At 50.2% G+C, this 23326-nt stretch overlaps 1 protein-coding gene across 2 annotated transcripts in view; it reads right to left on the bottom strand.

The window, feature by feature from the left end:
- pdcd4a (programmed cell death 4a) overlaps positions 1 to 941 on the bottom strand; it is a 73008-nt gene extending 72067 nt beyond the window's left edge. For both annotated transcript variants that reach the window (XM_072497799.1, XM_072497801.1), the window contains exon 1: positions 789 to 941. In XM_072497799.1, coding sequence (XP_072353900.1) covers positions 789 to 834 — 46 coding nt within the window. In that variant the 5' untranslated portion in view covers positions 835 to 941. The remainder of the gene's footprint in view (positions 1 to 788) is intronic.
- Positions 942 to 23326: the final 22385 nt, after the last annotated feature.

Here is a 23326-nt window from a genome sequence, read left to right as displayed (position 1 = left end):
TGCTGTCCAGTGGGAGGGGGGTTGCTGTCCAGTGGGAGGGGGGGGGTGCTGTCCAGTGGGAGGGGGGGTGCTGTCCAGTGGGAGGGGGGGTGCTGTCCAGTGGGAGGGGGTGCTGTCCAGTGGGGGGGGTGCTGTCCAGTGGGAGGGGGGGGTGCTGTCCAGTGGGAGGGGGGGGTGCTGTCCAGTGGGAGGGGGGGGTGCTGTCCAGTGGGGAGGGGGGGGTGCTGTCCAGTGGGAGGGGGGGGGGTGCTGTCCAGTGGGAGGGGGTTGCTGTCCAGTGGGGGGGAGGAGGGGTGCTGTCCAGTGGGAGGGGGGGAGGGGTGCTGTCCAGTGGGAGGGGGGGGGTGCTGTCCAGTGGGGAGGGGGGGGGGGTGCTGTCCAGTGGGGGGGGGGGGGTGCTGTCCAGTGGGGAGGGGGGGTGCTGTCCAGTGGGAGGGGGGGGGTGCTGTCCAGTGGGAGGGGGGGGTGCTGTCCAGTGGGGAGGGGGGGGTGCTGTCCAGTGGGAGGGGGGGGTGCTGTCCAGTGGGGGGTGGGGTGGGGGGAAGGGGTGCTGTATGGGGGGGGGGGTGCTGTATGGGGGGGGGTTGGGGTGCTGTCCAGTGGGGGGTGGGGGGGGGGGAGGGGTGCTGTATGGGGGGGGGGTTCACTGAGTGAGGGGGGGGGTGCTGTCCAGTGGGGGGGGGTTCAGCGGGGGCGGGGACAGTTGGGGGGGCGGGGCTCTGTGCATTTTGCGGTGGGTGGTGCTGATGGCGGCTCCGAGTCCGGGTTGCCGCCTCTCTGCTCCTTACCTGTTGTTGCTGTGGTCCCGGCCCATGGCTGCGCCGCGGCCGCCATTCCGCCCTCCGCTCCCGGGTCTCCGCTGCTCCGCGACCGCTCGAGCCGCCCGTGTTTGTCCACGTGACCCAGCGGCAGCCCGTTGGAGCAGATACGGGCCAATCAGGGGGCGGAATGAAATGTCAGCCAATAGGAGCAGTTGAGCTGAGGAATGGCTGACCAATCGGGAGGAACGGGCTATCGGCTAATCAACAGCGGCGATAGGGAAAGGCGGAAGATAGGTGCCGGAGAGGGAGGAGTCGGTGCCGGAGGGAGGAGTCTGTGCCAGAGGGGAGGTGTCAGTCCCGGAGGGGAGGAGTCGGTGCCAGAGGGGAGGAGTCAGTGCCGGAGGGAGGAGTCGGTGCCAGAGGGGAGGTGTCAGTCTCGGAGGGGAGGAGTTAGTGCCAAAGGGGTTTGTGCTGGAGGGGAGGAGTCTGTGCGGGAGGGGAGGAGCCTATGACGGAGGGGGAGGAGTCAATGCCGTTGGGGTGGTGTCGCTGCCGGGGGAGGGCCTGTGCCGGGAGGGGGAGGAGTCAGTGCCGGAGGGGGAGGAGTCAATGGCGTAGGGGAGGTGTCGGTGCAGGGAGGGGGAGGAGTCAGTGCCGGAGGGGGAGGAGTCAATGGCGTCGGGGATGTGTCGGTGCAGGGAGGGGGAGGAGTCAGTGCCGGAGGGGGAGGAGTCAATGGCGTAGGGGAGGTGTCGGTGCAGGGAGGGGGAGGAGTCAGTGCCGGAGGGGGAGGAGTCAATGCCGGAGGGGGAGGAGTCAATGCCGTAGTGGCGGTGTCGGTGCCGCAGGGGGAGGAATCCGTGCCGGAGGGGGAGGAGTCAACGCCGTAGGGTAGGTGTCGGTGCCGGAGGGGGAGGAGTCAATGCCGGAGGGGGAGGAGTCAATGCCGTAGGGGCGGTGTCGGTGCCGGAGTAGGAGGAGTCAGTGCCGGAGGGACGGGGCTGGAGGACCCGGCTCCAGAATGCCCTCTATGGGGGAGGGGGGATGGAGCAAAGTCCTCATCTCTCAACACAGTTCCTGCACAGGGGGATCCCCCAGGAGGGCAGGTGCTGATCCCCCCACTACTCCCCATAAACATGGAGAGCTCCAGTCAGTCGCTGGGCCGATGTCCACAATCTTCCAGCTTTGCCCAGGCTCAGGGGAGGGAGAATTACAAATGTTACCCCCTTGTTCAAAAAATGTTTGTCAGGAAAACCCAGCAACAGCGATCCAGCCAGCTTCCCTTCAGTGGTGGGGAAGCTTCTGGAAACAATTATTCCAGACAGAATGATACCAATCAATCCAGTCGACCACAGAATTAGCAGTCACGGATAACCGTGGGCTGATTGGATTGCCAAAGGGGAAATCATGGGCTCGATTCAGCAGACTGACGTTAACGGGGTGACAATTGCAGCGCCGGGAAACGTCCCGCTATCCAACGCCACTTTGCCGGTCTTCTTGGGCTCGGGGAGATTATTTTCGCAGAGGTGGCATTTAGAGCCCGATCTCTGCCCTCCCCAACCTTTCAGGCCCTCACCCCCACTTTATTTAATGCCACCCCCCCCAACTTTGTGTAGGCCCCCCGGGAACCCCCACTCACCAGCCCTGGGCACCCTGACACCAGCAGTCTGGCAGGGTCCCTGCCAATGCCAGGGTACCATCCTGCCCTGTCCCCAACCATCCAAGGGTTTACAATGGCCTGGGAGACCCCCATAGTGGGGATCATTTATTAATGATTTAGATCTCGGTGTGCAGGGAACAGTTTTAAAGTTTGGGAATGATACAAAACCTGGAAGTATTGTAACTGTGAAGAGGACAGTGTAGAACTTCAAATAGACATAAACACATTGGTGGGATGGCATGGTATCGCAGTGGCTAGCACTGCTGCCTCATGGCGCTGAGGTCCCAGGTTCCATCCTTGCCCTGGGTCACTGTCCGTGTGGAGTTTGCACACTCTCCCCGTGTCTGCGTGGGTCTCACCCCCACAAAGATGTGCAGAGAAAGTGGACTGGCCGCGCTAAGTTGCTCCTTAATTGGAAAAAAAATAATTGGGTGCTCTAAATTATTATTTTTTTAAATAGACAAGTTGGTGAAGTGGACAGATAGATGGCAGATGAAGTCCAATGCAGAGAAGTGTGAGGGGATGCATCTTGGTAGGAAGAACATGAAGAGATAATATAAATAAGGAGCAGCATTTTTAAAGGGTGCAGGAACAGAGGGACCTTGGTGTGTATAGGGCGGCATGGCAGCACAGTGGTTAGCACTGTTGTTTCACTGCACCAGGGACCCGGGTTCGATTCCCGACTTGGGTCACTCCGGAGTCTGCACGTTCTCCCCGTGTCTGCATGGGTTTCGTCCGGGTGCTCCGGTTTCCTCCCACAAGTACCTAAGAGGTGCTTGTTAGGTAAATTGGACACTCTGAATTCTCCCTCAGTGTACCCGAACAGGTGCAGGAATGTGGCGACTAGGGGCTTTTCACAGTAACTTCTGTATACACCTCCCGCTGCCTCAGGAAGGCAGACAGCATTATCAGAGACCCCTCCCACCCAGGCATTGCCTTCTTCCAGACCCTTCCATCAGGCAGAAGGGACAGAAGTCTGATGACCGCACATCCAGACATAGGAACAGCTTCTTCTCCACAGCTACTAGACTCCTCAACGACTCCCCCTCGGACTGATCTGTTCCCTGTAAGAACACTATTCATGACACCCTATGCTGCTCTTGCTCATGTATTTGCTTTGTTTGGCCCCTTGTTCCGCACTGTAACCATTTGTCGATGTACCATTTGTCAATGTTCTCTGTTGATTTTTCTTTTGTCTACTATGTACGTACTGTGTACGTTCCCTCGGCCGCAGAAAAATACATTCACTGTACTTCGGTACATGTGACAATAAATCAAATCAAACAAATCACAGTGTTAATGTAAGCCTACTTGTGACACTAATAAAGATTATTAATATTACATGTGAATAGATCATTGCACATGGTAGGGTAGGTGGAGAGAGCAGTTAATAAACATATTATTCTGGGTTTTATTAATAGGGGCCGAGAGTACAAGAGTGAGGAGGTTATACTGAACTGATACAAGACACTGGTTAGAGCTCAGCTGGAATATTGTGCACAGTTCTGGGTATCACACTATAGGAAGGATGTGAACACATTGCAGAGAGCGCGGGAGAGATTCCAGGGATGAGAAACTTCAGTTGTGAGGTTGGGACTGTTCTTGGAGAGAAGGCGGCTGAGAGGTGATTTGGTGGAGATGTTCAAAATCATGAGAGGGTTTCACGGAGTAAACAGGGAGAAACTGTTCCCCCTCGTTAAAGGATCAGGAACGAGAGGACACAGATTTGAAGTGATTTGCAAAGGAAGCAAATGTGATGTGAGAAAAACCTATTTCATAGATTTCATAGAATGTACAGTGCAGAAGGAAGCCATTTGGCCAGTAACCCAAGCGTCCTAACCTTATTCACACAGCGAGTGGTTCCAGACCTGAAATGCACTGTGTGAATGGTAGAACCCTCAAGAGTATTGACAGTCAGAGAGATCTAGGTGTAGAACCCTCAAGAGTATTGACAGAGAGATCCCGATGTAGAACTCTCAAGAGTATTGACAGTCAGAGAGATCGAGGTGTAGAACCCTCAAGAGTATTGACAGTCAGAGAGATCGAGGTGTAGAACCCTCAAGAGTATTGACAGAGAGATCCCGATGTAGAACTCTCAAGAGTATTGACAGTAAGAGATCGAGGTGTAGAACCCTCAAGAGTATTGACAGAGAGATCCAGATGTAGAACTCTAAAGAGTATTGACAGTCAGAGAGATCGAGGTGTAGAACCCTCAAGAGTATTGACAGTCAGAGAGATCTAGGTGTACAGGTCCACAGGTCACTGAATGGGGCAACACAGGTGGAGAAAGTAGTCAAGAAGGCATACGGCATGCTTGCCTTCAATGGCCGGGGCATTGAGTATAAAAATTGGCAAGTCATGTTGCAGGTGAATAGAACCTTAGGCCACACTTGGAGTATAGTGTTCAATTCTGGTCGCCACACTACCAGAAGGATGTGGAGGCTTTAGAGAGGGTGCAGAAGAGATTTACCAGGATGTTGCCTGGTATGGAGGGCATTAGCTATGAGGAGTTGAATGTCCTCGGTTTGTTCTCACTGGATCGACGGAGGTTGAGGGGCGACCTGATAAGAGGTGTACAAAATTATGAGGGGCATAGACAGAGTGGATAGCCAGAGGCTTTTCCCCAGGGTAGAGGGGTCAATTACTAGGGGGCATAGATTTAAGGTGCGAGGTGCAAGGTTTAGAGGAGATGTACGAGGCAAGTTTTTTACACCGAGAGTAGTGGGTGCCTGGAACTCGCTACCGGAGGAGGTGGTGGAAGCAGGGACGATAGGGACATTTAAGGGGCATCTTGACAAATACATGAATAGGATGGGAATAGAGGGATACGGACCCCGGAAGTATAGAAGATTGTAGTTTAGTCGGGCAGCATGGTCGGTGCGGGCTTGGAGGGCCGAAGGGCCTGTTCCTGTGCTGTACTTTTCTTTGTCCTTTGTTCTTTGAAATGTGGAGGAGGCAGCTCCACTTGAGGCATTCACGAGGGCGTCAGATAATTTCTTGAATAGAAACAATGTGCAGCAGTAGGAGGAAAAGGCAGGGGAATGACACTAAGTCATGATGCTCATTTGGAGAGACACGATGGGCCGAATGGTCTCCATCTGCACCGTAACAATTCATAGAAACATAGAAAATAGGAGCAGGAGGAAGCCATTCAAAGAACAAAGAACAAAGAAATGTACAGCACAGGAACAGGCCCTTCGGCCCTCCAAGCCCGTGCCGACCATACTGCCCGACTAAACTACAATCTTCTACACTTCCTGGGTCCGTATCCCTCTATTCCCATCCTATTCATATATTTGTCAAGATGCCCCTTAAATGTCCCTATCGTCCCTGCTTCCACTACCTCCTCCGGTAGCGGGTTCCAGGCACCCACTACCCTCTGCGTAAAAAACTTGCCTCGTACATCTACTCTAAACCTTGCCCCTCTCACCTTAAACCTATGCCCCCTAGTAATTGACCCCTCTACCCCGGGGAAAAGCCTCTGACTATCCACTCTGTCTATGCCCCTCATAATTTTGTATACCTCTATCAGGTCTCCCCTCAACCTCCTTCGTTCCAGTGAGAACAAACCGAGTTTATTCAACTGCTCCTCATAGCTAATGCTCTCCATACCAGGCAACATTCTGGTAAATCTCTTCTGCACCCTCTCTAAAGCCTCCACATCCTTCTGGTAGTGTGGCGACCAGAATTGAACACTATACTTCAAGTGTGGCCTAACTAAGGTTCTATACAGCTGCAACATGACTTGCCAATTCTTATACTCAATGCCCCGGCCAATGAAGGCAAGCATGCCGTATGCCTTCTTGACTACCTTCTCCACCTGTGTTGCCCCTTTCAGTGACCTGTGGACCTGTACTCCTAGATCTCTTTGACTTTCAATACTCTTGAGGGTTCTACCATTCACTGTATATTCCCTACCTGCATTAGACCTTCCAAAATGCATTACCTCACATTTGTCCGGATTAAACTCCATCTGCCATCTCTCCGCCCAAGTCTCCAAACAATCTAAATCCTGCTGTATCCTCCGACAGTCCTCATCGCTATCCGCAATTCCACCAACCTTTGTGTCGTCTGCAAACTTATTAATCAGACCAGTTACATTTTCCTCCAAATCATTTATATATACTACAAAGAGCAAAGGCCCCAGCACTGATCCCTGTGGAATACCACTGGTCACAGCCCTCCAATTAGAAAAGCATCCTTCCATTGCTACTCTCTGCCTTCTATGGCCTAGCCAGTTCTGTATCCACCTTGCCAGCTCACCCCTGATCCCGTGTGACTTCACCTTTTGTATTAGTCTACCATGAGGGACCTTGTCAAAGGCCTTACTCAAGTCCATATAGACAACATCCACTGCCCTACCTGCATCAATCATCTTAGTGACCTCCTCGAAAAACTCTATCAAGTTAGTGAGACACGACCTCCCCTTCACAAAACCGTGCTGCCTCTCACTAATACGTCCATTTGCTTCCAAATGGGAGTAGATCCTGTCTCGAAGAATTCTCTCCAGTAATTTCCCTACCACTGAAGTAAGGCTCACCGGCCTGTAGTTCCCGGGATTATCCTTGTTACCCTTCTTAAACAGAGGAACAACATTGGCTATTCTCCAGTCCTCCGGTACATCCCCTGAAGACAGCGAGGATCCAAAGATTTCCGTCAAGGCCTCAGCAATTTCCTCTCCAGCCTCCTTCAGTATTCTGGGGTAGATCCCATCAGGCCCTGGGGACTTATCTACCTGAATATTTATTAAGACACCCAACACCTCTTCTTTTTGGATCTCAATGCGACCCAGGCTATCTACACACCCTTCTCCAGACTCAACATCTACCAATTCCTTCTCTTTGGTGAATACTGATGCAAAGTATTCATTTAGTACCTCGCCCATTTCCTCTGGCTCCACACATAGATTCCCTTGCCTATCCTTCAGTGGGCCAACCCTTTCCCTGGCTACCCTTTTGCTTTTTATGTACGTGTAAAAAGCCTTGGGATTTTCTTTAACCCTATTTGCCAATGACTTTTCGTGACCCCTTCTAGCCCTCCTGACTCCTTGCTTAAGTTCCTTCCTACTTTCCTTATATTCCACGCAGGCTTCGTCTGTTCCCAGCCTTTTAGCCCTGATAAATGCCTCCTTTTTCTTTTTGACGAGGCCTACAATATCTCTCGTCATCCAAGGTTCCCGAAAATTGCCGTATTTATCTTTCTTCCTCACAGGAACATGCCGGTCCTGTATTCCTTTCAACTGCCACTTGAAAGCCTCCCACATGTCAGATGTTGATTTGCCCTCAAACATCCGCCCCCAATCTATGTTCTTCAGTTCCCGCCTAATATTGTTATAATTAGCCTTCCCCCAATTTAGCACATTCATCCTCGGACCACTCTTATCCTTGTCCACCAGTACTTTAAAACTTACTGAATTGTGGTCACTGTTACCGAAATGCTCCTGTACTGAAACATCTACCACCTGGCCGGGCTCATTCCCCAATACCAGGTCCAGTACCGCCCCTTCCCCAGTTGGACTGTCTACATATTGTTTTAAGAAGCCCTCCTGGATGCTCCTTACAAACTCCGCCCCGTCTAAGCCCCTGGCACTAAGTGAGTCCCAGTCAATATTGGGGAAGTTGAAGTCTCCCATCACCACAACCCTGTTGTTTTTAGTCTTTTCCAAAATCTGTCTACCTATCTGCTCCTCTATCTCCCGCTGGCTGTTGGGAGGCCGATGGTAAACCCCCAACATTGTGACTGCACCCTTCTTATTCCTGATCTCTACCCATATAGCCTCACTGCCCTCTGAGGTGTCCTCTCGCAGTACAGCTGTGATATCCTCCCGAACCAGTAGCGCAACTCCGCCTCCCCTTTTACATCCCCCTCTATCCCGCCTGAAACATCTAAATCCTGGAACGTTTAGCTGCCAATCCTGCCCTTCCCTCAACCAGGTCTCTGTAATGGCAACAATATCATAGTTCCAAGTACTAATCCAAGCTCTAAGTTCATCTGCCTTACCCGTAATACTTCTTGCATTAAAACATACGCACTTCAGGCCACCAGACCCGCTGTGTTCCGCAACTTCTCCCTGTCTGCTCTGCCTCAGAGCCACACTGTCCCTATTCCCTAGTTCTCCCTCAATGCTCTCACCTTCTGACCTATTGCTCCCGTGCCCACCCCCCTGCCATACTAGTTTAAACCCTCCCGTGTGACACTAGCAAACTTCGCGGCCAGGATATTTATGCCTCTCCGGTTTAGATGCAACCCGTCCTTCTTATACAGGTCACACCTGCCCCGGAAGAGCTCCCAGTGGTCCAGATAATGGAAACCCTCCCTCCTACACCAGCTGTTTAGCCACGTGTTTAGCTGCTCTATCTTCCTATTTCTAGCCTCACTGGCACGTGGCACAGGGAGTAATCCCGAGATTACAACCCTCGAGGTCCTGCCTTTTAACTTTCTGCCTAGCTCCCTGAACTCCTGCTGCAGGACCTCATGCCCCATCCTGCCTATGTACCAATATGTACAACGACCTCTGCCTGTTTGCCCTCCCCCTTCAGGATGCCCTCTACCCGTTTGGAGACATCCTGGACCCTGGCACCAGGGAGGCAACATACCATCCTGGAGTCTCTTTCACGTCCACAGAAGCGCCTATCTCTGCCCCTGACTATAGAGTCCCCTATTACTATTACTCTTCTGCGCTTTGACCCTCCCTTCTGAACATCAGAGCCAGCCGTGGTGCCATTGCTCTGGCTGCTGCTAATTTCCCCTGATAGGCTATCCCCCCCGACAGTATCCAAAGGGGTATATCTGTTCGAGAGGGGGACAACCACAAGGAATTCCTGCACTGACTGCCTGCCCTTTCTGGTGGTCACCCATTTCTCTGCCTGCACCTTGGGTGTGACCACATCTACATAACTGCGATCTATGATGCTTTCTGCCACCTGCATGCTCCTAAGTGCATCCAATTGCCGCTCCAACCGAACCATGCGGACTGTGAGGAGCTCCAGTTGGGTGCACTTTCTGCAGATGAAGCCATCCGGGACGCTGGAAGCCTCCCGGACCTGCCACATCTCACAGTCAGAGCACAGCACCCCTCTAACTGACATTGCGTCAATTAATTAAAATTAAAATTAAAATTAAAAAAAAATTTTTTTTTTTGAATATATTTTTTTTTTAATTTCAAAGTTACTGTTGACTATCTGTTTCCTAGCTCTAGATTTCTAATAGAAATGCGAAAGCTAAATATAGTACTCTCCGATCTCTGGCTTAGATATCCCTCTAAATTATAATTAAGTAATTATGTTTAATTAGTTACCAATGCTCAGTTTTCTTAATTTAGTGTAGAATCCCAACCAGCCACTCAGGCCACAACTTTTCTGTGATTTCACTTCAGTTTCCCCCCCGACACACACAATTTGAAAAAGGTACAAAAGTAAAAATGCGTAAAAATCACTTACTTACCTTCTTAGTGTTAATAATAAAATATGGTACTTACCTCACACCAATGGGTTTTATTATTAGGTTAGAGGAGGAGGGCGGGTGGGAGACACTACACGTGTAGTGTCTCGGGTTTCCTCTCCACCAGAATTTATTGGTGAGGGTCTTCCCAGAGGTCCGCGGGTCGAACTTCCTGTTCCCGCCTTAAATACTAAAATATAAAAAAAAAACAGAAAAGAGGGACCGAAAACGGGACCAGGTAAGTGTTTTTAAAGCACAGATTTACCTCCCAGCAATCACTTCCGCACTGCCCCCGCTGAAATTGACAAACCAGCTGTTCTCCCGCCGAAATCGACTGGCCTGCCCCTGCAAAGACAAGTGTTTTTAAAGGACAGACTTACCTCCCAGCAACCACTTCCGCACTGCTCCCGCTGAAACTGACTCACCAGCTGTTCTCACGCCGAAATCGACTGGCCTGCCCCTGCAAAGACAAGTGTTTTTAAAGCACAGACTTACCTCCCAGCAATCACTTCCGCACTGCCCCCGCTGAAATTGACAAACCAGCTGTTCTCCCGCCGAAATCGACTGGCCTGCCCCTGCAAAGACAAGTGTTTTTAAAGCACAGACTTACCTCCCAGCAATCACTTCCGCACTGCCCCCGCTGAAATTGACAAACCAGCTGTTCTCCCGCCGAAATCGATTCGATCATTCTTACCTCATTCGGCCCATTGAACCTGCTCCGCCATTTATTGTGATCATGGCTGATCGTCCAACTTCATAGCCAGATCCATGCTGTTCTTCAAGGGAGATGGAGGTTGGGGAGGGCTTGGGCTGGGCTGGGCTGGATTGGATTGGATTTGTTTATTGTCACGTGTACCGAGGTACAGTGAAAAGTGTTTTTCTGCGAGCAGCTCAACAGATCATTAAGTACATGGGAAGAAAAGGGAATAAAAGAAAATACATAATAGGGCAACAGAACATGTACAATGTAACTACATAAGCACTGGCATCGGATGAAGCATACAGGGTGTAGTGTTAATGAGGTCAGTCCATAAGAGGGTCATTTAGGAGTCTGGTGACAGCGGGGAAGAAGCTGTTTTTGAGTCTGTTCGTGCGTGTTCTCAGACTTCTGTATCTCCTGCCTGATGGAAGAAGTTGGAAGAGTGAGTAAGCCGGGTGGGTGGGGGGGATCTTTGATTACGCTGCCCGCTTTCCCCAGGCAGTGGGAACTGTAGATGGAGTCAATGGATGGGACGCAGGTTCGTGTGATGGACTGGGCGGTGTTCACGACTCTCTGAAGTTTCTTGCGGTCCTGGGCCGAGCAGTTGCCATACCAGGCTGTGATGCAGCCCGATAGGATGCTTTCTATAGTGCATCTGTAAAAGTTGGTAAGGGTTAATGTGGACATGCCGAATTTCCTTAGTTTCCTGAGGAAGTATAGGCGCTGTTGTGCTTTCTTGGTGGTAGCGTCGACGTGGGTGGACCAGGACAGATTTTTAGAGATGTGCACCCCTAGGAATTTGAAGCTGCTAACTATCTCCACCTCGGCCCTGTTGATGCTGACAGGGGTGTGTACAGTACTTTGCTTCCTGAAGTCAATGACCAGCTCTTTAGTTTTGCTGGCATTGAGGGAGAGATTGTTGTCGCTACACCACTCCACTAGGTTCTCTATCTCCCGCCTGTATTCGGACTCGTCGCTATTCGAGATCCGGCCCACTATGGTCGTATCATCAGCAAACTTGTAGATGGAGTTGGGACCAAGTTTTGCCACGCAGTCGTGTGTGTACAGGGAGTAGAGTAGGGAGCTAAGTACGCAGTCTTGCGGGGCCCCGGTGCTGAGGACGATTGTGGAGGAGGTGTTGTTGTTCATTCTTACTGATTGTGGTCTGTTGGTCAGAAAAGCGAGGAGCCAGTTGCAGAATGGGGAGCCAAGTCCTAGGTTTTGAAGCTTTGGAATGAGCTTGGCTGGGATTATGGCGTTGAAGGCGGAGCTGTAGTCAATAAATAGGAGTCTGATGTAGGAGTCCTTGTTTTCGAGATGCTCTCGGGATGAGTGCGTCTGATGTGGACCGGCTGCAGCGGTATGCGAATTGCAGTGGATCAAGGCATTCTGGGAGTATGGAGGTGATGCGCTTCATGATCAACCTCTCAAAGCACTTCATTACGACTTAAGTCAGGGCCACTGGACGGTAGTCATTGAGGCACGTTGCCTGGTTCTTCTTTGGTACCGAGGGGCCAGGCAGGCGTGTCCCCCGGGACGGGCGTCTCTTTGGGACCGTGAAGCCTTGAAGCTTATTTTATTTCATGTTGAACACCCCGTAATCGGGCAACACAGCTGAAGCCCGCCTGTCCTAAAACCCTCCCACAGGATAGAGCTATTCTGCAGCTTGTTGCTTGGAGAAGCATTTCTCGCGCCTTGAAGTTTGAATAAACTCTGTGGTTTCAATGTAGCTGTACGCCTCATTTTACCCCTTTGTATTTGCTTGGTAACATTCCATTTCACACCACATTGACTTTTGATTGACAGCTCAAGGCCATCTCAAAGGAGGGATTAGCTTTGTTTGTTTCGATAGCACTTCACGGTCCATTAACTCTGCAGTGTTACCTCTTTTCAGCAGGTGCTCTGTTTGAGTGCTTTTTTTAAAAACCAGACTTGATCTTTTCAACCTCTGATACCTGAACACCATGCTTGCACTCGAGGAACATTTCCATCGTAGAATCAGCTGGCACACTTCACACATTAAAGTTCAAGGGTTCCTCAGTGAGGACCTTCGCACAGCCACTGTCATGTCCCCTGGAGAGATGTGATGTCCACGCCAGGGGGCTCGGAGGACTCTTTAGCCCGCGGATGGTCAGGGACATGGTTAGACAGTGCCCTTGCACAGCCCCCTGGCAGTGCCAGGTTGGCACTGCCTAGATGCGGGGCCAGAAAGGGGATACCTCAAGCGAGGCCTTGCTAACGATTGGGGGGGGAGGGTGTATGGATCCTCCCTGTTTATTCTATTATTTCCCATTTATTTTATTTTGCCATTATTATTCTTGATCCATGGGTGATTAATGGACATGTATCTTTTTGTCACGCAACAGAGTGAACGAGGAATTCAGACAATTCTGCTAGTGTCTTCTGGTTTAAACAAGAACTTCAGACTTGTCAGCACCAGACAGAGCGATAGGATGGGACCGGGTTTGATTGATTGGCTTGTGGCCAATGAATTGACCCGAAAGGCCGTACTCTGCCTGGTAACAGGTGGTGATTGGATCCTATCCCAGTGAAATGTTTTTCAGAGTCCCACGGAGTTTTCAGTTGGACTCACGGCAGCTCAAGGACAAGGTCCTACTTCTCTCCTCCATGTTTTCTCCAGAAAGGCTGTATTCCGGGGGCCCCAGAGAACCTGAATGGATGAATCTACAGGAAAACCAAGACCGGAACCTGCTACCTGCTACCTTACTCAGAAATACAGAAAGTGCTGTATTTCTGAAACAATAAAACCACAAACTGAAAGCAAAGTTTGAAGAGGAGTAAGGTGTTGCAAACCACCACCTGAAACAAATACTTTTTTTCCCTTTTACCTATGATTTTTACCCCTTTCCTCCCCTCTGTGTTTGTCTGCCGTGTGTGTGGAGGGTGGGAAGCAGGTTAAAGTGGGGAATTAGGAATAAGATAATAATTAACCAGTTGTATTTTTTGCATATTGCATTATAGTTCTTGTTATAAATAAATTAGTAATTGTGTTTACATTTACAAACCTGGTGACTGTAATTACTGGACAGCCAAGGGCCAAAGCCTTTGGGTATTTTTCTAAGAATTATTGGTTAATCCACTTGTGTTGGACTCTGGGGCTGTGGGGCTGGAATTGACCGTGTAGTGGTACAGGGTGTCGTAGGGTTACTCTGAGATCAAGGCGCCCTTTACAGATAGCGGCCCAATCTCTGAGGATCTGGCCTTGAGGGCTTCTTCAGATCCCACGTCGTGACTCACTCGAGGTCCAAAACATTTCGGAGTGTGGGTGAATCACAATCTGGATCGCGCCCATCCACCCAGTGGGAATCGCACCTTGTTTCCCGCTGGAGACCACAATTAGAAATTTTCAGGGCGAGTTCTGCCCAATGCCTCAATCCATCACTCTAACATTGCGGTATTTGCAATCATTCCGTAGATCAAAACTTGGCCCACGCCGCATGAGAAAACATCAGCCCCGACTGTAAACTGGTCTTTCTCTCTCTGAACGCACCCTTTGAAGTGAAAGGAGAATCCATCGACAGTAGGAGCTCTTATCATGTGGTAAACCTGATCTGTGACACATTATAAGAACTAGGAGCAGGAGTCGGCCACCTGGCCCCTCGAGCCTGCTCCGCCATTCAATGAGATCATGGCTGATCTTTTGTGGCCTCAGCTCCACTTTCCGGCCCGAACACCATAACCCTTAATCCCTTTATTCTTCAAAAAACTATCTATCTTTATCTTAAAAACATTTAATGAAGGAGCCTCTACTGCTTCACTGGGCAAGGAATTCCATAGATTTACAACCCTTTGGGTGAAGAAGTTCCTCCTAAACTCAGTCCTAAATCTACTTCCTCTTATTTTGAGGCTATGCCCCCTAGTTCTGCTTTCACCTGCCAGTGGAAACAACCTGCCCGCATCTATCCTATCTATTCCCTTCATGATTTTATATGTTTCTATAAGATCCCCCCCCGCATCCTTCTAAATTCCAACGAGTACAGTCCCAGTCTACTCAACCTCTCCTCGTAATCCAACCCCTTCAGCTCTGGGATTAACCTAGTGAATCTCCTCTGCACATCCTCCAGTGCCAGTACGTCCTTTCTCAAGTAAGGAGACCAAAACTGAACACAATACTCCAGGTGTGGCCTCACTAACACCTTATACAATTGCAGCATAACCTCCCTAGTCTTAAACTCCATCCCTCTAGCAATAAAGGACAAAATTCCATTTGCCTTCTTAATCACCTGTTGCACCTGTAAACCAACTTTTTATGACTCATGCACTAGCACACCCAGGTCTCTCTGCACAGCAGCATGTTTTAATATTTTATCATTTAAATAATAATCCCTTTTGCTGTTATTCCTACCAAAATGGATAACCTCACATTTGTCAACATTGTATTCCATCTGCCAGACCCTAGCCCATTCACTTAGCCTATCCAAATCCCTCTGCAGACTTCCAGTTTCCTCTGCACTTTTTGCTTTACCACTTATCTTAGTGTCGTCTGCAAACTTGGACACATTGCCCTTGGTCCCCAACTCCAAATCATCTATGTAAATTGTGAACAGTTGTGGGCCCAACACTGATCCTTGAGGGACACCACTAGCTACTGATTGCCAACCAGAGAAACACCCATTAATCCCCACTCTTTGCCTTCTATTAATTAACCAATCCTCTATCCATGCTACTACTTTCCCCTTAATGCCATGCATCTTTATCTTATGCAGCAACCTTTTGTGTGGCACCTTGTCAAAGGCTTTCTGGAAATCCAGATATACCACATCCATTGGCTCCCCGTTATCTACCACACTGGTAATGTCCTCAAAAAATTCCACTAAATTAGTTAGGCATGATCTGCCCTTTATGAACCCATGCTGCGTCTGGCCAATGGGACAATTTCCATCCAGATGCCTCGCTATTTCTTCCTTGATGATAGATTCCAGCAACTTCCCTACTACCGAAGTTAAGCTCACTGGCCTATAATTACCCGCTTTCTGCCTGCCTCCTTTTTTAAACAGTGGTGTCACGTTTGCTAATTTCCAATCCGCCGGGACCACCCCAGAGTCTAGTGAATTTGCAATTTCCCTAGCCATCTCTTTTAGCACTCTGGGATGCATTCCATCAGGGCCAGGAGACTTGTCTACCTTTAGCCCCATTAGCTTGCCCATCACTACCTCCTTGGTGATAATAATCCTCTCAAGGTCCTCACGTATCATAGCCTCATTTCCATCAGTCACTGGCATGTTATTTGTGTCTTCCACTGTGAAGACCGACCCAAAAAACCTGTTCAGTTCCTCAGCCATTTCCTCTTCTGCCATTATTAAATCTCCCTTCTCATCCTCTAAAGGACCAATATTTACCTTAGCCACTCTTTATTGTTTTATGTATTTGTAGAAACTTTTACTATCTGTTTTTATATTCTGAGCAAGTTTACTCTCATAATCTATCTTACTCTTCTTTATAGCTTTTTTAGTAGCTTTCTGTTGCCCCCTAAAGATTTCCCAGTCCTCTAGCCTCCCACAAATCTTTGCTACTTTGTATGCTTTTTCCTTCAATTTGATACTCTCCCTCACCTCCTTAGATATCCATGGTCGATTTTTCCCCTTTCTACCGTCCGTCTTTTTTGTTGGTATAAACCTTTGCTGAACACTGTGAAAGATCGCTCGGAAGGTTCTCCACTGTTCCTCAACTGTTTCACCATAAAGTCTTTGCTCCCAGTCTACCTTAGCTAGTTCTTCTCTCATCCCATTGTAATCTCCTTTGTTTAAGCACAAAACACTAGTGTTTGATTTTACCTTCTCGCCCTCCATCTGTATTTTAAATTCCACCATATTGTGATCGCTCCTTCCGAGAGGATCCCTAACTATGAGATCCTGAATCAATCCTGTCTCATTACACAGGACCAGATCTAGGACCACTTGTTCCCTCGTAGGTTCCATTACATACTGTTCTAGGAAACTATCGTGGATACATTCTATAAACTCCTCCTCAAGGCTGCCTTGACCGACCTGGTTAAACCAATCGACATGTAGATAAAAATCCCCCATGATAACTGCTGTACCATTTCTACATGCAACAGTTATTTCTTTGTTTATTGCCTGCCCCACCATAATGTTACTATTTGGTGGCCTATAGACTACTCCAATCAGTGACTTTTTCGCCTTACTATTTCTGATTTCCACCCAAATGGATTCAACCTTATCCTCCATAGCACCGATGTCATCCCTTACTATTGCCCGGATGTCATCCTTAAATAACAGCCTTTAGTATGAATGTCTTTAGTAAATCCAAGACCACTAAATCTACCTATTCGTCTTTATCCACACTGCTTGTTACCGCCTCAAAGAACTCCAATAAATTACTCAAACACAATTTCTCTCTCACAAAATCATGTTGACTCTGCTTGACTGTATCATCATTTTCCTGCGACAACCTCTTCAGGAAGTTGTCCCAGCTTTTCCCCAAGGCTAGCTGTGAGACCAAGCGGCCTATAGGGGCGGCACGGTGGCACAGTGGTTAGCACTGCTGCCTCACAGCTCCAGGGACCAGGGTTCGATTCCCGGCTTGGGGGTCACTGTCTGTGCGGAGTCTGCACGTTCTCACCGTGGCTGCGTGGGTTTCCCCCGGGTTCACCGGTTTCCTCCCGCAAAGGTGAGGAGGTTAGGTGGATTGGGTGTGTTAAATTGCCACTTCGTGTCCAAAAGGTAAGGTGGGGTTACTGGGAATGGGGTGGAGGCCTGGGCTTAAGTTAGGTGCTCTTTCCAAGGCCCTTTGCAGACTCGATGGGCCGAATGGCCTCCTTCTGCACTGTAAATTCTATGATTGTTTTCTGCTATTTGTCTCCCTCCTCTCTGGAAAATAAATGTTACATTGCTGGGTCATTTTCAGAACCAACGGAATTTTGGAAGGTTACAATTAATCCATCCGTTACCTCTGCAACCACTTCTTTTAAGACATGAGAATGCAGGCTATCAGGCTCTGGGTACTTTTCAGATTTTAGATCCATTCGTCTTCCCATTACATTTTCTCTAATAATAGTATTGTTTAAAAGTTCTACCTTCTCTTTTCCCTTTTTATTTTCAACTTGGGATGCTGTATCTCGATTCCAGACCAGGCCCCAACAGTTGCTGGGATACTGGACAGAAACCCCAATATTTTATTTTAATTCTTTAAGACTGTGAGGAAAGGGTACTTCGCTCCAGTAGTAATTTCACATACAAAATAAGGATGTGGTATATTAAAACGGACTTTATTACCAACACAGTATTACTCACTTTATCATATATACAAATAGCTTTCAATTACCAGTGGAACAATGCGTAACAATACAATGAAAGCATAACCCATAACTGCTATCAAATTCTCCACTCGAACAAAATTCATTTCAAGTCACAATCCACTTTTAAATACAGAACATAGAACATTTCAGCGTACAAAGAACAAAGAAAAGTACAGCACAGGAACAGGCCCTTCGGCCCTCCAAGCCTGCACCGACCATTAGTACAGGCCCTTCGGCCCTCGATGTTGTGCCAACCTGTGAAACCACTCTAAGGCCCATCTACACTATTCCCTCATCGTCCATATGTCTATCCAATGACCATTTGAATGCCCTTAGTGTTGGCGAGTCCACTACTGTTGCAGGCAGGGCATTCCACGCCCTTACTACTCTCTGAGTAATGAACCTACCTCTGACATCTGTCTTATATCTATCTCCCCTCAATTTAAAGCTATGTCCCCTCGTGCTAGACATCACCATCCGAGGAAAAAGGCTCTCACTGTCCACCCTATCCAATGCTCTGATCATCTTGAATGCCTCAATTAAGTCACCTCTTAACCTTCTTCTCTCCAATGAAAACAGCCTCAAGTCCCTCAGCCTTCCTTCATAAGATCTTCCCTCCACACCAGGCAACATTCTGGTAAATCTCCTCTGCACCCTTTCCAATGCTTCCACATCCTTCCTATAATGCGGCGACCGGAATTGCACGCAATATTCCAAATGCGACCGCACCAGAGTTTTGTACAGCTGCAGCATGACCTCATGGCTCCGAAACTCAATCCCTCGACGAATAAAAGCTAACACACCGTACGCCTTCTTAACAACCCTCTCAACCTGGGTGGCAACTTTCAGGGATCTATGTACATGGACACCGAGATCTCTCTGCTCATCCACACTGCCAAGAATCTTACCGTTAGCCCAGTACTCTGTCTTCCTGTTATTCCTTCCAAAATGAATCACCTCACACTTTTCTGCATTAAACTCCATTTGCCACCTCTCAGCCCAGCGCTGCAGCTTATCTATGTCCCTCTGTAACTTGTAACATCCTTCCGCACTGTCCACAACTCCACCGACTTTAGTGTCATCTGCAAATGTACTCACCCATCCTTCTACGCCCTCCTCCAGGTCATTTATAAAAATGACAAACAGCAGTGGCCCCAAAAGAGATCCTTGTGGTACACCACTAGTAGCTGGACTCCAGTCTGAACATTTCCCATCAACCACCACCCTTCTTTTCTTCCAGCTAGCTAATTTCTGATCCAAACTGCTAAATCACCCTGAATCCCATGCCTCCGTATTTTCTGCAGTAGCCTACCGTGGGGAACCTTATCAAACACTTTACTGAAATCCATATACACCACATCAACTGCTTTACCCTCATCCACCTGTTTGGTCACCTTCTCAAAGAACTCAATAAGGTTTGTGAGGCACGACCTACTCTTCACAAAACCATGTTGACTATCCCTAATCAAATTATTCCTTTCCAGATGATTATACATCCTATCTCTTATAAACCTTTCCAAGATTTTGCCCACAACAGAAGTAAGGCTCACTGGTCTACAGTTACCGGGGTTGTCTCTACTCCCCTTCTTGAACAAGGGGACAACATCTGCTATCCTCCAGTCTTCTGGCACTATTCCTGTAGACAAAGATGACTTAAAGATCAAAGCCAAAGGCTCAGCAATCTCCTTCCTAGCTTCCCAGAGAATCCTAGGATAAATCCCATCCGGCCCAGGGGACTTATCTATTTTCACACTTTCCAGAATTGCGAACACCTCCTCCTTATGAACCTCAAGCCCTTCTAGTCTAAGCTGAATCTCAGTATTCTCCTCGACAACATTGTATTTTTCCTGTGTGAATACTGATAATATTCATTTAGAACCTCTCCTATCTCCTCGGACTCCAAGCACAACTTCCCACTACTGTCCTTGACTGGCCCGACTCTTACCCTAGTCATTTGTTTATTCCTGTCATATCTAGAGAAAGCTTTAGGGTTATCCTTGATCCTACCTGCCAAAGACTTCTCATGTCCCCTCCTGGCTCTTCTTCGCTCTCTCATTAGGTCCTTCCTAGCTAACTTGTAACTCTCGAGCGCCCTAACTGAACCTTCATGTCTCATCTTTACATAAGCCTCCTTCTTCCTCTTGACAAGTGTTTCGACTGCTTTAGTAAACCATGGTTCCCTTGCTCGACCACTTCCTCCCTGCCTGACAGGTACATACTTATCAAGGACACGTAGTAGCTGTTCCTTGAACACGCTCCACATTTCCATTGTGCCCATCCCCTGCAGTTTTCCTCTCCATCCGATGCATCCTAAGTCTTGCCTCATCGCATCATAATTGCCTTTCCCCCAGATATAACTCTTGCCCTGCGGTATATACCTATCCCTTTCCATCACTAAAGTAAACGTAATGGAATTGTGGTCACTATCACCAAAGTGCTCACCTACCTCCAAATCTAACACCTGTCCTGGTTCATTACCCAGTACCAAATCCAATATGGCCTCGCCTCTCGTTGGCCTATCTACATACTGTGTCAGGAAACCCTCCTGCACACATTAGACAAAAACAGACCCATCTAAAGTACTCGAACTATAGCATTTCCAGTCAATATTTGGAAAGTTAAAGTCCCCCATAACAACTACCCTGTTGCTTTCGCTCCTATCCAGAATCATCTTTGCAATCCTTTCCTTTACATCTCTGGAACTTTTCGGAGGCCTATAGAAAACCCCTAACAGGGTGACCTCTCCCTTCCTGTTTCTAACCTCAGCCCATACTACCTCAGTAGACGAGTCCTCATCAAACGTCCTTTCTGCCACCGTAATACTGTCCTTGACTAACAATGCCATCCCTCCCCCTCTTTTACCACCTTCCCTGAGCTTACTGAAATATCTAAACCCCGGCACCTGCAACAACCATTCCTGTCCCTGCTCTATCCATGTTTCCGAAATGGCCACAACATCGAAGTCCCAGGTACCAACCCATGCCGCAAGTTCACCCACCTTATTCCGGATGCTCCTGGCATTGAAGAAGACACACTTTAAACCACCTTCCTGCCTGCCGGTACACTCCTGCAACTTTGAAACCTTACTCATGACCTCACTACTCTCAACCTCCTGTATACTGGAGCTACAATTCAGGTTCCTGAGTTCGCAGACTCAGGAATACTTGCTGTAAAGAGATGTCTTGGATAACCACTTTGAGAAACCATGATGTGGAGATGCCGGCGTTGGACTGGGGTGAGCACAGTAAGAAGTTAAAGTCCAACAGGTTTGTTTCGATGTCACAAGCTTTCGGAGCGCTGCTCCTTCCTCAGGTGAAGGAAGGAAGGAGAGGAAGGAGCAGCGCTCCGAAAGCTAGTGACATCGAAACAAACCTGTTGGACTTTAACCTGGTGTTGTAAGACTTCTCACTTTGAGAAAGAAAGACCCTTCAGGGCCCAGCTTGTAGATTCTTGCCCATCTCAACTCACTGTTTAAACTGCTAGCCTTGGAAATTGCTCCTATTCTGTTCACAGGTAAATCTTTAACTCACCGTCTTGCGACCAGCTACTTCTGGTCTGTCCCCAGTCAAATCTTGAACTGAACTGTTTGGAAAGAAACTGTTTGACTCTCTACAGACCGATCTAATCTCACTACATCGAGAGCAGCAGCTTGTCTGGTAACATCCCAATCTAGAACTTTTTAAACTGCAGAAACGTCTTCAGCCCTGGCTCCTCCCAGTAACTACATCACCTTCCTAAAGCTAAGCACAATGGGCGGGTTATCCATCCCGTTTTCTGGTGCGCGCACTCCCACCGGCAGCGGGATTCTCCGTCCCACCAGCCGGCCAATTGGGAAACAGGCGTCGTGGCTGATCAGGGTGCGAGAGGAGGTAAGGATGTTCCCAATGGCACAGCCGCGGGCTGCCGGTCCTGTCACTGGCTGGGGAGGGGGAGGGGTGGACGTCAGCCAGGGCCGGGGGGGGGGGGGTGAGTAGCGTGGGGCGACCAGTGGGTGGACTGGGTGATGGGATGTCTCCTGGGACAGGGACCACCAATGCTGCGGCCTGCAAGGCAGCCATCCAGCTGCGCACACCACTGACCACCCACCGGGGCGCATGGTTGCATGGAGCCATACCCCCGGTGATGGGCGCTGTGTGGGTGCTGGGGGCTGTGTGGGTGCTGGGGGCTGTGTGGGTGCTGGGGGCTGTGTGGGTGCTGGGGGCTGTGTGGGTGCTGGGTGGGTGCTGTGTGGGTGCTGGGTGCGGTGTGGGTGCTGGGTGCGGTGTGGGTGCTGGGTGCGGTGTGGGTGCTGGGTGCGGTGTGGGTGCTGGGTGCGGTGTGGGGGCTGGGTGCGGTGTGGGTGCTGGGAACTGGGTGCTGTGTGGGGGCTGGGTGCTGTGTGGGGGCTGGGTGGGTTGGTGCTGTGTGGGTGCTGGCTGGGTGCTGGGTGGGGGCTGTGTGGGTTGTTGCTGTGTGGGTGCGGTGTGGGGGCTGTGTGGGTGCTGGGTGCGGTGTGGGTGCTGGGTGCTGTGTGGGTGGCTGGGTGCGGTGTGGGTGCTGTGTGGGTTGGTGCTGTGTGGGTGCTGGCTGGGTGCTGGGTGGGGGCTGTGTGGGTTGTTGCTGTGTGGGTGCGGTGTGGGTGCTTGCTGGGGGCTGTGTGGGTGCTGGGTGCTGTGTGCTGTGTGGGTGCTGGGGGCTGGGTGCTGTGTGGGTGCTGGAGGCTGGGTGCTGTGTGGGTGCTGGGTACTGTGTGGGTGCTGGGGGCTGTGTGGGTGCTGGGGGCTGTGTGGGTGCTGTGTGGGGGCTGTGTGGGTGCTGGGTGCGGTGTGGGTGTTGGGTGCTGTGTGGGGGCTGGGTGCGGTGTGGGTGCTGGGGGCTGGGTGCTGTGTGGGGGCTGGGTGCTGTGTGGGGGCTGTGTGGGTTGGTGCTGTGTGGGTGCTGGCTGGGTGCTGGGTGGGGGCTGTGTGGGTTGTTGCTGTGTGGGTGCGGTGTGGGTGCTTGCTGGGGGCTGTGTGGGTGCTGTGTGGGTGCTGGCTGGGTGCTGAGTGGGTGCTGTGTGCTGTGTGCTGTGTGGGTGCTGGAGGCTGGGTGCTGTGTGGGTGCTGGGTGCTGTGTGGGTGCTGGGTGCGGTGTGGGTGCTGGGGGCTGTGTGGGTGCTGGGTGCGGTGTGGGCGCTGGGGGCTGTGTGGGTGCTGGGTGCTGTGTGGGGGCTGTGTGGGTGCTGGGTGCGGTGTGGGTGCTGTGTGGGGGCTAGGTGCGGTGTGGGTGCTGGGGGCTGTGTGGGTGCTGGGTGCTGTGTAGGGGCTGGGTGCGGTGTGGGGGCTGGGTGCGGTGTGGGTGCTGTGTGGGTGCTGGGGCTGTGTGGGGGCTGTGTGCTGTGTGGGGGCTGTGTGGGTGCTGTGTGGGTGCGGTGTGGGTGCTGGGTGGGTGCTGTGTGGGTGCTGGGTGCTGTGTGGGTGCTGGGTGGGGGCTGGGTGCTGTGTGGGGGCTGGGTGCTGTGTGGGGGC

The sequence above is a fragment of the Scyliorhinus torazame genome, chromosome 3 (assembly GCF_047496885.1).
Source record: "Scyliorhinus torazame isolate Kashiwa2021f chromosome 3, sScyTor2.1, whole genome shotgun sequence".
Lineage (NCBI taxonomy): Eukaryota > Metazoa > Chordata > Chondrichthyes > Carcharhiniformes > Scyliorhinidae > Scyliorhinus > Scyliorhinus torazame.
Note: the sequence above shows the minus strand (reverse complement) of the source record. Positions and strands in the feature narration are given on the sequence as shown.